General features: G+C 34.5%; 2 protein-coding genes across 2 annotated transcripts in view; both read right to left on the minus strand.

Moving 5' to 3' along the window:
- Positions 1–32: 32 nt before the first annotated feature.
- Positions 33–4,446, minus strand: LOC132194739 (alkyldihydroxyacetonephosphate synthase, peroxisomal). The gene is made up of 10 exons (XM_059616217.1): positions 4,157–4,446; positions 3,515–3,732; positions 3,313–3,462; positions 3,106–3,257; positions 2,715–2,851; positions 2,080–2,386; positions 1,842–2,019; positions 1,653–1,783; positions 1,485–1,599; positions 33–978 (listed from the first exon to the last, which is right to left on the minus strand). The coding sequence occupies exons 1-10, from the start codon at positions 4,294–4,296 to the stop codon at positions 635–637; spliced, it is 1,872 nt and encodes a 623-aa protein (XP_059472200.1). The 5' UTR covers positions 4,297–4,446; the 3' UTR covers positions 33–634.
- Positions 4,447–5,082: 636 nt separating this feature from the next.
- The window catches only part of LOC132194657 (blood vessel epicardial substance-like), a 36,597-nt gene continuing 25,037 nt past the window's right edge, over positions 5,083–16,642 (minus strand). The window contains exons 2-10 of the mRNA XM_059616077.1: positions 14,856–15,123; positions 13,736–13,946; positions 10,505–10,745; positions 9,936–10,042; positions 9,758–9,866; positions 9,280–9,391; positions 8,923–9,210; positions 8,667–8,867; positions 5,083–8,290 (exon numbers count right to left, since the gene is read on the minus strand). Of these exons, the coding sequence (XP_059472060.1) occupies positions 8,064–8,290; positions 8,667–8,867; positions 8,923–9,210; positions 9,280–9,391; positions 9,758–9,866; positions 9,936–10,042; positions 10,505–10,745; positions 13,736–13,946; positions 14,856–15,114 (1,755 nt within the window). The 5' untranslated portion in view covers positions 15,115–15,123 and the 3' untranslated portion in view covers positions 5,083–8,063. The remainder of the gene's footprint in view (positions 8,291–8,666; positions 8,868–8,922; positions 9,211–9,279; positions 9,392–9,757; positions 9,867–9,935; positions 10,043–10,504; positions 10,746–13,735; positions 13,947–14,855; positions 15,124–16,642) is intronic.

Raw genomic sequence — 16,642 nt, forward strand, 5'->3', positions numbered from 1 at the left:
GGTCAATCGAAATAAAACACTCCTGATTTTGCATAATGTGCACACATATCATCTGAAAGCAACTTTGGTTTATTACTTTTTGTACCAAGAGAAGGGAGACAAAACTTTCATGCAAATACAAGACGGCGGTAACAAATTTTATGACTATATCGAGGACAATCAAAATTTTATTTATACTATCACTTTCATTTTACAAATACAGTGTAAAAGAAAAAGATTCGTTTGTGATCTTTATCATTATTTTGGTTCAACATAGGATAGTAATATTTCAACTTAGCAAACTCAACAAAAAATAGGTAAAAGATGACTAAATCGTTGTAAAATCAAAATACTGGGGCATTTTTCTACTTCAAAAATGAACACATTCTAGCTTTAAAAGCTTGGTAAAAATTCAACGCTCTAGCAGAACTGTGATCTCAAATAATACTGTTGAATAAATAAATCGGGACCATTCCAATACGATTCGAATTTGAGAATGTTTGTAGACTAAAAGTAATAGGATCAAAAGCTGATCAAGCTTACAAAGTTGGAATGATCACATCATTTGAGCTCTTTATCAAGAAACACTCAATGGCAAAAGTATGAACAAGGAAGGAACTTGATCATCTTGATCACAACAAAAATGGCAACCAACTCACAATTTGGCTTGCAGCTCGTGGCTGCCGGAGTCCAAATTTCCGCTGGCAAATATATTCTTGGGGTCCAACTTTTGTTTGACCGCACGGAACAACTGCACGCCTTGACTGGAGACCTGCTGGCGGTACCACTTCTTCCTCACTTTGCCGATTCCGTGGTGGTGAGAAAGGCTCCCCCCGCTGGCTAGAATTTCGTCTCGGGCAGCTTCTTCGATTTCTTCGTAAACGTGGCAAGGGTCTGGGAAGGTTCCGTAGTTGAAGCCAAAGTAGAAATAGACGACGGAGCCGGCATCATAGGTTTGAGTCACTCGACAGGTGATCAGATAGTGGTGAATGCCCCTGGCTGAAGAAAGAGTCATATTTTAATTGATTATATCAATTTTTTCCAAGGATTTTATGAGTTTAAAAATATTTTTTCTTAATACTTGAAATGTAAATTATTATTTAATAATAATAAAAAAGCTAATATGTAATATTTCTTAATTATTTAATACTTATGTCTTTTTTAACATATTTAAAGTTCAACTGATTAAAATAATGTTTTATGTGCAATAAATGGAGAAAATATATGATACATTGTAAAAAAAAAATGCTGAGTAAGTTTCTAGACATTACTGTAATGACAAAAAAAAAATACTGCACTAGATCAGACCCGAGACCCAGATTGCAGTTTAAAAATGTCATCATGACAAGATGTGAATGATCCTGTTTGTTTTTATAATTATTTGTTGTTCCGATTTTTTTTTTTAAATTATAAAGATTTGTCGAAATAAAAAAGAATCACATTAAAAAAGATTTATGCAGAGAGCAAGGAGAGAATTTAGAAAATAATTGTTTTCTCCTTATTACCTTTGCACTCAGCAGTAACTCTTCCCTTGACATTTCTGCACAGAGACAGTGTCCTGTCCCACGGTACGGACGTTTCAAAAGACTCGGCCACAATGTTGAAGTCAAACCCAAGATCCTGAAATACTCAATTAGGAAATCCAAAGGAATACACAAATTTTTTCTCCATACTCTGATGTAGGCGATCACAAATGTCAGAACATAGCCCCTTTGGCCGTTGACCTCTCCCGCCGGCATTCCTCCGAACTGACTGCCTATTTCGTAGACCAACTTCTCCTGAGCCTCAACTGCAGTTTGCTCACCTGATTTTTATCAATGTAAATTAGCTAAATTGTAAGATTTAAAACGATATAACTTTACCTTCAAACACAAGAGTGGCCACAACCATTTTATGAACGTCATATCCTTTCATCTTGGTGACGTAAAATCTTTTGAATCCATCTGCAATGCCGCCGAAGAAACTTGGCACCGCCTTCAGTGCCTGGCCAAATTTAAACTGCTCGTTGTCCACAAGCCGAATAGACGCTGGTTGGCAACGCTGTTCAGAAATAAATTTAAATGAATGAGTCTTTTAATTCAAAATGATTTGATAACTCACTCTCTTGGCGACTTCTCTCATGCACTGCACTCCAGATTCAAAATTGGGGAAAATAATCGAGCCGTACTTCTTGCAAGGCGGAAGTGGCCGGACTTTCAAAATGACTTCTGTGATCACACCGAGGGTGCCTTCGGACCCAAGGATGACGTGGTTGAAATCGGGACCGATGGACACTCGAGGGCCTTGCGTGTTTTTTTCTAAAACTCCAGTGGGCGTGACCATTTTTGCGTGGACCAGCAGGTCTTCGATGTTGCCGTAGACATTCTTTTTCATGCCTGATGCTCTTGTGGCCACCCATCCTCCAAGACTAAATAGCAAAAAATTTAATAATTAGATTATCTTTTCCTTACTGACCTGTTCAGGAATTATATTATTATAAATTTAAGTTTGAATTCTATACTATTGAAGTGAGAAAAATTTAAAAAAATAAAAATAAATTAAACTAACAATTAGCTTCAATCAGAACTATTCAATACTTTTTTTAATTGAGTATTTTTCAATTAAAAATTTGTAGGAAAAAAATTTTATAAAATATATAATTTTAATTAATTAAAATTCTATATTAAATATTATAATAATAATTTAATAAACTTTAAAATCAAAACTATCCATAATTTTTTAACAAAATAAAATACCTAGAAAATTCATGGGAATCCGGCTCATGTCCAGTTGTAAAGCCGTGCTTTTTCAACTCTCGTTCCAAATCTTGGCCAATTATTCCAGCTTCAATGCAAGCTACCAAATTATCACGGTCTAACCAAAGAATGCGGTTCTGCAAAATATTCAAAGATGAAATTAAATTAGTTTATTAGAATTAAAAATTTGAAAGTATAAAGATGGGCATTCATTTTATATGAAAAGCAGACAAAGAGGATGATATTTGAAAGTCATTTCCAATCTTGAATCCTGTGATTAAATTTGTATAATTATTATAATTTTACATTAATTTTTAAATTTATTGTTATTTCACTAAAATGTAACTCTCCATCTTGTTTTTCTTTCTTTTAAATTCATTAAGAATATTACCATTTGAGACATATCTAAGGAGACAATCATTCTCTTTTCGTCCTCAGGGCAAGAATTGGCACACGTGACGCTGGTGCCTCCTCCGAAGGGCATGATGACCACATCGTATTTCGCAGCCAGAACCACAATTTTCACAACCTCGGCATGAGAATCTACAAATAAATTCATTTTAAACTAATCATCGAATCAAAATTTCCAATAGTTTACCTGGCCAAATGACTAGATCGGGTATTCTGGCAAACATGCCGACTCGGAGCACGTAAATATCGTGCAAAGTGTGACCGTGGCCTCGGAAAAGTCGGTCCTCGCCATCCTCGGAAACGGACAAATTCAAATTTTTAACTTCAGACAAAAATTCTGCAATTAAAAGTTATTAACTTTCGAAAGTAAGAGTAAATTTCAAAACAACCTTGATTAATGATTGGTGTCGGAAAACTAGTGATTGGTGGCTGCGGTTTGATTGGATTGCTCAGGTCAACGTTGAATACGTCTTTCGTCCACTGAGTGAAGTAAGGCAACTCCAGCTCGCCGATGGGGTATCTGTTGCCGGTGAACCAAATCACACCTTTCCTCACGGCAAACTGAGAGTCCGAATATCCCCATCCGTTCCATTTCAGCAAGTCCTGCCTGTTAATTATTATTAAAAACATTAGAACAAATTACATTTAACAAAATTCTATTCATAAAATATAAAAAACTCTCCTCAAAAAATATACCTAAAATCTTTTAAGTATATACATAAAAGAAAATTCCTGAAAGTGAAAATTAATTTTTGACCGATCATGTTGAATGAAATTATATTTTTGTCTCTCACTGGCAAGAGGCCACCTTAACTTCTAGATTGATAAGAAAGACATTTTTATTACTATATTGCGAATTTTTTTTTAATAATCTTAATTGAGATTTATGGCCCTTGATGGGTGTGTCTCTTCAGCACCCACAATTAATCGTTCAGGTTATGTAAGAGATAAATTTTAAATTAAAGTTCCAGTGCGAAGCTCTCCAAAATGAAATATTTTCTATTTAAATACAAGGGAATTCTAATTCGAACCTCTTTTTGGGAATCGCACTGGGCGTCGGCTCGACTTTGGCCGCTTTTCGGAATTGCTGGCCGTTGTTTTCGGCGCTGTAAACTTCGACGAACGAGTTGCTGTCGCCGTTGGTCGCGGCTTCCTTCGATTCGGCCGACATCGAGCACCGATGCAGTCGCGTCGATTCGCCCACAAATTTTTCTTCCACGTTAATCTTTTAACTGATATTTGTGGGAAAAACTAAGCCGGCCGTCTTTGCAGAGACCTCGGTGTTATCACTCGACGGCGGCCATAAAACGCCCATCCGTCTGCAGTGCAGTGTTGCCAACTTTGCGGAGTGCGCGCACGTTCCTAAAATGTGTTATGTTGTTCGCGCGCCCCTTCAGTTTAGGCAGACGTGTGTGTTGCATGCTATTGAATGCAATTCGCTTGAATAATTATTATGGAATAAATACGAAAAAGGCATTACATAGTGTCAGACGAGCTAACAGAATAATATACATAAAAAAATTAATTAACAAAAAATGATGAAAATTTCTTATTCATTGATAATCAAGTGTTTCTGATAAAAAATTAATATAATTATAAATTCGAAGATTTTATGGAGTTTTTATTTAATTTAAGAAATTAAGATTCGATATATAAAAGTCGAGTTTAATAAAATTAATCTTTCATTATGCGATGGGGAAATTTAAAATAAAAAATATTCTCTAGGCATCACTGGGCATGAAATTTTTTCTGTATATTCATTCCTCTTTTAAATTTTATGGGCACGAAAAAAAAGGAATTTTCTCACAATTATCATAATAAGTACAGTAAATTTAAGATTGAGCCCAATTATTTTAATATCAGTATAAAAATATCAGGAAATTTTAATATAAAACAGTCCTTTTATTTTTATGTTATCATATTTTGTAAAAATGAAAGTACTAACAATTATGCTTTTGCACATAGTCCTTTATTAAATGTAATTATTTATAAATGAGAATTAAAAAACCATTGATCATGAAAACAACATTGAATTACGTATGCCTTACAATTATTGTTACTACTTCTTTATTTTTACATTAAAAGCTGCATAAATGTGTGTGTTGCTTTTTTACAAATGAGATTTTTTGTTCAAATTCGATGGCCAATGCTTACAACCAACTTAATCTACCAACAATTTGTGTTGGAGTAGCAAACTACTATAATTTTTGTTTATTAGGAAGAATTAAAACTTCTGTCAATTACTTGTTCTCAATTATATCGTTGACAGAAAACTAGGCTACAAATGCGGACATATCTACATTTTACTACTAGAATCGTTTTTTACTCAAATTAAATTTTCTTTGTTACACAATGCTTAAAAAATGTCCTGGCTTTTACTGAGATGCGATTTAGTAATTTTATATATTTTGTTTACAAAATCACAGGGTGACGTGCTTGTTATTAACTTTTTCTCGTAGTGAGTTTCTTGTGAGTTTGCGAGTGTGTGTTATTTTTTCAGGTTAAAATATTGAGCACTCGGTCGAAACTTGTGTGAAATAATTATCCTTTAATTATAATAGACAACTAAAAAGGCACTTGAAAGAATCAGACAACATTTGATAATAAATTTTCGCTTGACGCAGTGAAAAAATATTCTTAAAATTTCCCCTCGACGACTGCTTATTTAATCAACTCGAGTGATTTTTCTGTTTATATGTGAAACAGTGAAAGACTTAGCAAGTCAGCGATGAGGTTTCAATTCATGTTTAAAACTTACCAATTACTGAAAGTACGTACGGGAAAAACTAATTATTTAAATGCACACGTTACACACACTGTTCAGTGATGAGTCAAAGATGTTTAAATATCGCCAAAAAAATTCCTAGGTTATATACAATTTTTGCTCAGACGGACCTCTATTTGTTTAGGAACACCACTATAAATGTAGCTTATCTCATTCACACGACTATATTTACAATATTTTATAGTGAACATCGTAATGTATTGATTGCATTTTTTGTTTGTTTCTAATTCGTCCATTTTTTAAGTACTTAAATCAAGTCATAATTCACTATAAGCTGCATGTTTTTTTGCAAAAAAAATTATAGGTTCTTTTTTTACTGGTCAATATAAATTTGAGAAGCGTACAAAGTTACTATTTTGGTTATTTTCCCATCACTTATACAGTAACCCTGTTATTTTAGGCGAGCACTACTTTAGAGGGTATAGAGATTTCGTGCATTAATTACGTTGAAAGCTTTTTTCAAGAAAGTGCTTCTCATCTCTACAGTTACAATTTGTGTGTTTTTCATTATGATGAAATTCAAATATTAATTAAAAAATTAAAATTAAATTAATTTCTAAGCAAACGATGCTACTGAATTATGATGTTCATTGTTGAAGGTTACATTTTTTCTTGTTTTTTTACCTAAGAAAGCTGGAGAAAATAGCGCTGTGTACGAATTTGTGCGTTTTGCTATAGCCCTTTTCATTCCCTTCAACTTGGATCACTGAACCGTGAGCAAAATGAAATGGAGTGGCGTCCGTATAATTTTTTTTGTTTGTTACATTTATACATATGACGTATTTTCGAGAGTTGATGCGAAAAGCGATCAATCAACTTCTTGGAAAATTCGCGCCACAATATCCCTCAGTTTTCTTACAACCAAGTGTCTGCGACGGGAATAAGAGTAAAAACCTGCAGGAAGTGGCAAGTGCTGGCGGGTTAAATTATGCTTTAAATATATATGTAATTTATTATTTGTGCAGAATATTTATTTTTATTTCAAAGCAGAATAGAATTGTTACTTAGTTGCGTTGTACAGGTGATTAATTAATTAATTTATAATGGAGGTTAATTATTAATATATTTATTGAAAATAGAGCCATATTTTGATACTGCTCTGTAAGAAACGCCTCTGAAAGCTCTTTGGTAGAGAATTCTGATGCCAATTTTTCAATCGGCTTCTTCATTTAACTATCAATAATTTCAATTGGGTATTTCATAATAAATGGGGGTAATAAGTGGTTGTTTTGAAGCTTAAAATTGCTTTAATAAAACTCTCTTGTTTAAATTATTTAGAGTCTACAGCATAAAGCAGACAAAAAATCTTTATGTGATGCAGATTTATATTTTTTATATTAAAGTTTCTCTTTCTATGGAAAGACAAATGAATGCTATGTATTCATTTAAGAGAATATGTTGCATAATGAAAGGTAGAAGGAAGGCTTTTTTTAAATTCACTGGAAATATAATTGAATAATTTTCTTATAATATTTTCCGGATTTCGTTTTTTTAATATGCTACTTAATTCATCTAAAATATCTACCAGCACTTATAATAAATTGTAAGTGTACTTAATTTCTATTTAATGGAAGCAAAGATTGGCAGACATTTGGTTATAAGGTCGATTTCTTTCTGTCGTACCTCACTTTTGATTTGATTTTTTTTCTAATCTCCTTTTGATAACCCATTCTTTTTATAAATATTATGTACACATACTTGAATTCAAGTATTTTAATTTCTCTTCCTTGCTCACACACAGGCTAATACTAAATTTAATATCAAAAGCGTCAAGCCAAATACAATTTATGGAGTTTAACATTATGCAAGTGTGCAAAATTTGCTGCGACAAATCAGCATGGTGTTCATTTACATTCCTTAGTAGCAATAATATTAATATTATCCAGCATTAAAATGAAACTTATTTCGACTTTAAAAAAATGCATTTAACGAAAATCATCCGTGGGATTTGAAGCAAAATATCACTTGTCCACATCTTTTTGCTGGAATAATTAATTAATTAAACTCACTGGTGCCCAGAATGTCCACAGGCCACTAATTTGAGTGTTTCTTCGAGTAATTAATTAAATTTCATCAGATAACGGTAGCTAGCAAATTTATACAGGTGTCTTGAAGAGCACTTAGGTTCCGGCCAGCCATCTGGCCAATCACCATCAGACCGCCGACTCCTCGACGAAGCTCACCTCTTTTCGTCCGGGGGAGGCTGGAGGCGGCGGCGCGTGGGGCGGCAGTCTCAGCAGGCCGCCCACGCTTGCGGCCATGGCGGCCACGATGGGCGACGGCGTCACTCCGATTGGGGGCTCGATCAAGAGGCCACTGGCCGCTAGCGGCTGCTGAATGGCCGGGTAGGTGAAAAACGATGGTCCACGACTCGAACTGGCTGGAATAGAATTAGTCAGTTTAATTTTTAAATAATGTAAATTTATATAATGTAATTAATTAATTTTTTTATGATTTAGTTGGTCTTTTAAAGTTACAAAAAGGGGCAGGTAATAAATAAGTTTAAAAAATGATTAAGTTCTGTAAATTGTAAGAAAAAACATTTAAATTTTAAATACAAATCAAAATTTAAATTTTTCAATAAGAATCATGTATTGAAATTTTTTTCTCAATTATTTATTTTAATATGCTATTTGATTATATTAATTATTTTGTTCAAAACTTCAGAAAATCATAGAAAATTAGAAGAAAAAAAACATATTTTTAAGTTAATATTTTCAGTATATAAATTTATTTTATAACAAATATATTGATACCTTGAGCTGAAGAGGGAGAGAATGAGAAAGAGTCTGTGTGCACAGGGGGTGGTTTGACCCAGGCGGGGGTTGGTTTTCTTCTGAACTGATTGACGAAGGGTGAAGTTTCTGGAAAGTGGTTGGCTTTGCGAACTGGGCTCGCTCGATTCTGCATCGGGAAAATCACAACGCCTGGCGCTGCTGCAACACTAGGGTGTGAATCTGCAAAAAAAAAGAAATTATTCATTTTAAATTAAAATTTCAAACTTTTTCGTACTGTCTGAGAACATGGAGTTCTTTCGTTGTTGTCTCGCTCGCCAGACCATGGAGCGGACGTGACCTCTTGACCCCGTGTGCACGGCGTCCAAACTGAGGCTGCGGGGGAGGAACATGTTCTCGGAGCTGTTGGAGGTCGGCCTCTGTTCGTGCCACGGCACGTTGACCTGCAACTCCTGCTGCTTGAGCCTGGCCGCGGCCACCATGGCCGCCTGCTGCTCGGCCATGGCGTTGGCCGCGCTCAGCAGGTGCTCGTTCATCGAGTACAACTTGTGTGTTATGTCTTTGCCTGAATTGTTCAAAATTAAAGCCATGTAAAAAATTTTCATTAAAAAAAAAAAAAATGGGATTTATTTACCTATGAGATTTATCATCAAAACCTCTAACAAGGGCCGCAGTCTAAAAACGTTCTCCAACTTTGGTTTTGACCAACACAAACAAGTGCTTTCCTCTTCAGCAGTAATGGTTACCTATTTAAAGAAAAAATATTTATAATATACAAATTAGAATAGTTAGCAATTCTGTTGAACATTAATAAGAAACTATGAACAGGACAAGATCATGAAAAAATAATCTTTTAATTCACTACCATAACGATTATTGTCAATCTGTTTTATTATAATATTATATTATTTTGTGTAAAAAAAATTGTATTAAAAAATAACAATTAATTTATTATTATTTTTTACCTAAATGTTAAAAAACCAAGAAAACTAGCTAAATTTAAAAAATCATTTTTTTTATCAAGTTATGCTTTGTTGTTGTTGTTATTTTCCTTATTTGTAATTGCATTTTTTTTTAAATTTTTGTTTTATTTTAATGACATTTAATTTTACCTGGAACACATGATTCGGGCCGACTCTCGAAGCCTCCCATTCTGGTGAGTCTACAAACTGTTGTGGGTTGATGAAGTGTAGGTACGTTTGATCACATGACACTCGCAGCCTGACAAATCACATTAACAAACATTAAATTTAATGGTGGGTGGTGCGATTGTTATCATGCAACACTTACTTGCCCCTTAAGAGCACTGAAAGACGGTCGTTGGCAGGCGTGATGTCCTCGATGGCGTAAGTGTCCCCTGGATCAAGAGTCAGCAGTCTGCCTTCTCTCGTCATTTCCTAAGAAATTGAATATTTTAAAGTTATTTTGTAAAAAAAAGGTATTTGTCAAATGAAAAAGGAATATGCAATTTACAAACCAAGTAAATCTGAACAGTATTTAATATTATTTTTTCCTCTTCTTATTCTAGAACAAGTCACTTTAGCATTATTGAACTTATTTTAAAAAAAGTATGAATCTTAAATCGATTAAATAACTTTAATACGTCTCATGGATAAGCATCTCATTTATATGATTTGATCTTTGAAACAAAATCTAAAAAACCGACCAAAAATTAAAATTTGATTTTAACAGCCTATTTTAAATCAATTTAATGTGTATATTGACCATATCCAATTGAAATTTTAAAACTTTTTTTGTAATTCGAAATTCAAAATTGATAATTTAACTGATTCTTGTTTATATGTTTATATGTTATGGATTGCGTATTTTTAAAAAGTTTTTAGTTTGTACCGATTTACCTGAAAAAGGTGCTTCTCCACTTTGTGTGGCCCGAATTGGCGCTCGTAAAGTTCCAACAGATCTGGCGAAAGACGCGGCGGCAGAACCTGGACAGCGAGTCGGAGCGCGTGGGCCGCGTTGACGATGCTCAAAAACGCACTCCACGCCACCATGTCCGCGGCACAAAGGGTCAGAGCGGCCCAGAAGGCGCTCACACAGAAGCCGACCGCCAGTGACGTTCGAAGGACAAGAATGCTTTGTCTGAAAGAATTGGACCAAAATCAAAGATGGCCAAAAAGATGATATAAAATAAAAGAATTTCCAGTCATTAATTTTATGCTGCACTTATTGGATTTCAAATTTCATCAATTGAGCCGTATGATTCTGTAGGTTGCGCAAATTTAATATATGTGTCACTTCTGGCCGACGCGTAAAATGAATATTTCATATCTACGCGGTCATAAATTGTATGGCCCCAGCTTAATTTTCATTCTACGCAATAAAATAAGACATTCTGCTGCGTCGAGACGAAACTGACATTTTCCCATCGTTGAATCACATGAAGAAATGGAGTACACATGACGACGGTAATGTTCTCGGACAAAAACGGCCATAAATAAAAATTACTCTGAATAAATTTACGTACTAAGAACCTCGCCCAACTTCTTTATTTTTACGCCATTTGGCCGTTGGCCACGTTTCTCGCTCCTAAAATACATATTTTATGACAAAAGTATCAAGACAGTATCAATTATTTGAAATATTTCTGCAAAAAAATTGGATGTAAATTTCCTAAATTTTGAATATTTATTTGCAAAATAAAATAATAATAAGCCTGGATCACATAATTCGCCCTTCTTTTACCTACAAAATAATTTCAAAAGTCAAATATTTAATAAAAAAATCCTACTTTGAGTTTGGTGAGATGAGAAGAAAATTATTGACTTCAGAGAAAAATGTAAATATCTCTCGTCAAAGCTACGTACGTCATCCAAAATTGAGGGCGAGATACCCGAGAGACCAATTCAAGTCTCTTTGTGGAAAAATTGCTACTGAGAAAGTCTGGCAGATGATTTGCAATAACGACATCATCATTAGGCCTTTCAATATCCCGTGGTTCTGTTTTCAGCGCTGCTCGATCTCGGATTCAAACGAGCGCCGCCCTTGCCAGGCAACTAGCAACTCGATCAATCACACGCGAAAATGCCAAGAGAGCAGAGAAGCTCATACAACTTGCATGAAGTGACTTGACTGACTTGAGAGGAATCGCATCAAACGATCCGAAGCCAAAAATAAACCCATTCAACGGAGTCGAGAGCACTTTGTGTGTGCATTTGACGGTTGCTCAAATAAAAAATCTCTTTTGTTGAGACGAAAAAAATTGTTTTCTGTGGTAAAACTTCAGTTTCAATTGTAATGTTGTACTCATTATTTGAAAAAAGAAACAAAAATCTTCAGTGACCATAAACTCGTCTAATTCTAAAGTAAAATTTTGTTTCAAATATAAATTTTTCTGGCTTTGATAAAACTATTACAATAAAATTAAAAAAAAAACTTGCAACCTTGAAGAAAACTGTATATCCTGCCTTATTTAAAATATATAATTGGAATTTATGTAAAAGTTTTAGATTGTCAGTTTACCGATATTATGCAACTTTTTTTAAAATTACTGTGTAATTTTTTTATTTACGACGGATTATTATTTCAAGATAAGCACTAAATTGTAGACATCAAATGTTTTAAAATGCTAATGGCAGTCACAAATAAATTAAACGCGATTGCGTGACACGTCAGAAAGTGACGCACTGCCCGTTTAATGGAAAACATTTTACACCCGAACAATTTCATTTTATTGAAAGAGCAAATAATTTAAACGGGTTATGCAGACCCGCCGGACATTCGCGTTCGGCCGGTGGCCTGCCTCGCAATCAGCGACTTCATTGTCCGCGCCACTCTCCGCTCTCATTAGCATAAATCCGCGGCAATTAAAGCGGCATTGATTTTCTGGCTGGCGCGAGCGGTCCGGCGCCGAACGCTGAGAGCAGGTCTGTGCAAGAGTGATTCTGCACCACTCGTCTCCTCTTTTAAAGCAGATGGGAAACAAGGAAAACAAGTTGGCTATTGATTCCAACTGCACGCTCTCTTGGAAAACAACAATGTTTTTTTGTTTTTCTCGTTTTTACCCCACTGCGAACTAGGTTATATGGGAAAAGTTTGTTTCCAGTCCAGCTTAACAAACAAACAGTGAAAAAAAATAAACTGAAGATATAGGAAAAATTTGTAATAATAATATTTTTCTATAGAAAGAGGAGATAATTATGAACTAAAAATATTTTATGTGGAAATAATGAAGTTATGAAAAATAAAACTAATAGCAAAGAAATCTCATCACATATTTCGCGAAAAAACAACTTATTTTAGCCCATCAGCAATTAAAATTGCCTAGATTTTCTTCACATCATCCACTGGGGAAAGACAACTCCTCTAAAATAAATAATTTTATTTTCATGCTTTTCTGGGCATGAGAAATTCAAAGTTAAAAATGATTTTTATTTTACTATCACCTAATCTTCAGCTATGTCAAAAAGTTATAATCTATTTTGAGGGCTTTATTATAACTTAATTAATAATTTTTTTTATTTCATTATTTCGCCTATTATCACCGATTTAAAAAATAAAATAGCCTGTTTAAAGATTTTCACATACAAAACAGTCTAGAATACAAAATTTCGGTATAAAATTTGACTTAAATTGAAAAATAAAGTACAATACTTTGCCAAAAACATAACCATCAAAATGTCATATTTTTTATATAATCATCAGTAAAAAAAACAAAAACAGAATCTTTGAATTATGTTCGGCTTGTTTAAAACATTTCACTTATTACATAAATAATGCTTCTGAAAAGATTTAATTTTATTAAATTTTTTACAAATATGAAATCGGTTGCAAAATGAAATTCTTATCCCCCTTAAAAATTAATTAAATCGAAAAGGCAAACGTTTTTTTACTCCAATATATCATCCTTAAGTTTATTTGGCTCCGAGTTAGAGCAAAAGCGGCAGGACAATTAGACCGCAAGGCCCGGGGCACATCAAAGTAGTGAACGATGCCAGTTGGGGCGGCAGCTAAAAGGGCGAGAAAGAAGTTTTGCTGCCGAGGATGCACTTTGCCCCGAGTTATGTTATTATAAGTTATGAGAGAAGGAAAGAAAAAAAAGCCCGGCTAGATGTGTATTATTTGTTGCTCACTTGAAAGATCTTGGAACGAGAAAGGCCACGGCGAAGAACAAATTGGCTGCTTGGAAGAGATTGTGCTGCGCTGGTTCCCAATCGGAGCACAGTTTGAGGGCCGTCGAGTTGCCAGCGGCGGTCAACGCGGGGCCGACGCTGCCAACCAAGCCCCCGCTCGTGTTCAACAGCAGCAGGAACAGGGCTTCGTCGCCTGCGGTCCATGGAAAGTCTGCAGACACATAATTACAGAAAAAATTTTAATTGAGCTCAACATTCCAATACGTTGGGGCAGTTTTAATTGTAAATTTAAAACTTTAACCATTAAAACATTATTTTTATAATAAAATAATAATTTTAATTACTTTTCTTATTTATGTTGCATATGTACATTTAATTTTTATAATTTTTTTTTTTTTATAATTGATAATATAATATTTTTATAAATTTTCTTTAACAAAAAATATTACAATAATAAAAAAAAATGCATTAATCACTTAGGCATCATTTTTAAAATTTATTTTTAACTCTAACAAAATTTTACAAGTGTATTTAAATAGAAATTTTAATGTCATTGAGGAAACTGTGATCAAAAATTTAATTAAATAAAGTCATACATTACAAATAAAAATTATAAGTTGAATGAAAAATAAAACTTGGGAAGCTTCATCCTGCCTTTGGGTGCTAGCAAGGGTTCAACTATAGCATGAGAAACCACTAAAGGAGTTTTTTGTTTTAAATGAAGCTTTAAATTAGAAAAAATGAACCGTTTTTAGATTTACTTATTGTTAGTAAACAGCGGGTTTTTATAGGAGGCTAATGCAATTATCTTAAAATATTTATATCTAATAAATATTAAGAATACTGAAAATACCAAACAAAATTCAAAATTTCAATTTATAATTGATAAAAAATTGTGATCCCATAAAAGAGTGATTTCCAATAATGTCAACAAATTATTTGCAAACGGATTGTTCAAATTCCCATTCAAAACAAATCGCCCGCGACTATTCCACCTAAAATGCTCACCAAATTAAATTAAAATTTCCATTCAAAAACGACAAATGTATTTGACATCTTATTATTTTGAACAAAAATATGAATTAATTGTTCCATTAAAATAAAAAAAATGTGTATTTACCTGTCACAGGTGGTTCGGTGGTTGTCGAAGCGACCGATGCGGCCGTCACGGTGCGCGTCTGGGCCGCGAGGATGAGCGGCGAAGTGGCCGCCGCCGGGCTGGACACGGTGGGGCCGAACGGCGCCGAAGAGCCGGAGGGGTCGGCGAGGGTCGACTCCAGGGCGGTGGCACTCGGGGCAGCCGTCGGGGGGTGCGGCGTCGACGCCGGCTCTTGCATTTCAACGCCACCGACGTGCTCCGCAAGGGCCTTCGAGCCCATGTGCCGCCGCTGCCAAGAAAAACATAAAACCGAGGCGTTAGTTAACCCGTTGAGAGTAGCAAAGGGTGAAAATGAGCTCGGATAAGATCGCGAGCGGGGGTGCGATTTATCGCTAATCTATGCGCCCCTCGACGCGAATATATTCGGTTCTTGATTGGTTGCCGTGCGAATGCCAGGAATTTACATTAATTTTATTAATAGATCACATTAAGTCCAGTGGAATTTTTTTAAGAGAAATAGTAGTGTATTTTCTTACATAATCATAATTAGTTACGAAACATTTATCAGATAATAAATTAATTAACGAATTATCATTTTTTTCTTAAAATACAGAACTGGGGTAAAAATAAGTAAAAACAAAAAAACTGATAAACTCTCACAATCAGATTAAAGAACTTTGTAAACCGTACCAGTTAAAATTAGCTATAATATACACTTTTATGTTTAATTATCTAATTTATAGAATAACCTGATATATCAAAACTTTCTTACAGCTATTTATTTGACAAAATTGAAATAAAAAATGAATAGAAATGTTTCTTTGTTCAAATATGATGTTCTCCAAAATAATCCTGTTGGGGCTGTTAGCAAAAATAAAATTTTCTTGCCTTAAATAAGAAAGCTAATTTCGTCAGGAAAAAGTTTATTTTCTGTATTATCTAATTGCAAGAAAACCCAGCCAAATTTAAACAGTATTATAATTTTATTTATGATTGATTTCATTCTTGCCATTCAATGTGACTGAATTTTTTATTTTGCTAACATAAAAAACAATTCTAATTGAGTAAATCAAATTCATTCCTCATATAAAAGTAACAGGGCAAACTTAATACTGAAAACGAAATCTGGAAAAAATTATCTTTAATTACTTTTTTTTTAATATTACAAAAAGGAAATTTGTTTACAACTTTGTAATTTTGAAAGATACTTAGACATCATTTATAATTTTATCAGTAATTCACACTCGAGTTTTATAACATGTAAATATTTTGCTCTGAATCTCTAAATTCAGATTTTTTTTTATATAAAATCGTTTTTAAACCTTTTTCTTTTCACTGAGCAAAAAAGGAGGCCGTTTTTATTCTCTGTTATTTTTCTCATCATCCAAAACGACAGTTTTGGCCCAGAAACGGGGAGTGAAGAGATCATCTAAATGCAAAAGCGTGTCTGCTCACGGAGGGCGGATTTCTCTATGAAATCTGGGCCGCGTGCATTGCGAATAAAGCGCGGCAACCCACTTCATTATCGCTCGCTCGCAGAGGGTTGTTTGTTTGCTCGACGGCCTTTGATGCTCGCCACGCTCCGAAGAAAAAATGACGATGTATGTATTTTGCAGTGGCGACGACACACCCTGTGCTCTCTCCGCGTGTGACGTCACGTGGACCCCACCCTGCCGGCGGAAAAAGATAGGGCGCGACGCCTGCGATGGAAAGAAAGAAAGCAAGCGGCTCGTACACGTGAAAATAATAAATACCTTTATCAGAGCGAGCGAGCGAGGCGTGCGTTCCGAATCCGTTCTCTGTTTTCG

Source organism: Neocloeon triangulifer, unplaced genomic scaffold, assembly GCF_031216515.1.
Source record: "Neocloeon triangulifer isolate White Clay Creek 2 clone unplaced genomic scaffold, ASM3121651v1 ptg000008l, whole genome shotgun sequence".
Classification (NCBI taxonomy): Eukaryota; Metazoa; Arthropoda; class Insecta; order Ephemeroptera; family Baetidae; genus Neocloeon; species Neocloeon triangulifer.

Coding starts and splice junctions, on each gene's coding strand:
- LOC132194739 (XM_059616217.1), bottom strand. CDS start 4,296: ATGTCGGCCGAATCGAAGGAAGCCGCGACCAACGGCGACAGCAACTCG. Junction 3,733..4,156: donor AGTGCGATTCCCAAAAAGAG/GTTCGAATTAGA, acceptor AATAATTAACAG/GCAGGACTTGCTGAAATGGA. Junction 1,600..1,652: donor TTGTGATCGCCTACATCAGA/GTATGGAGAAAA, acceptor TGAGTATTTCAG/GATCTTGGGTTTGACTTCAA.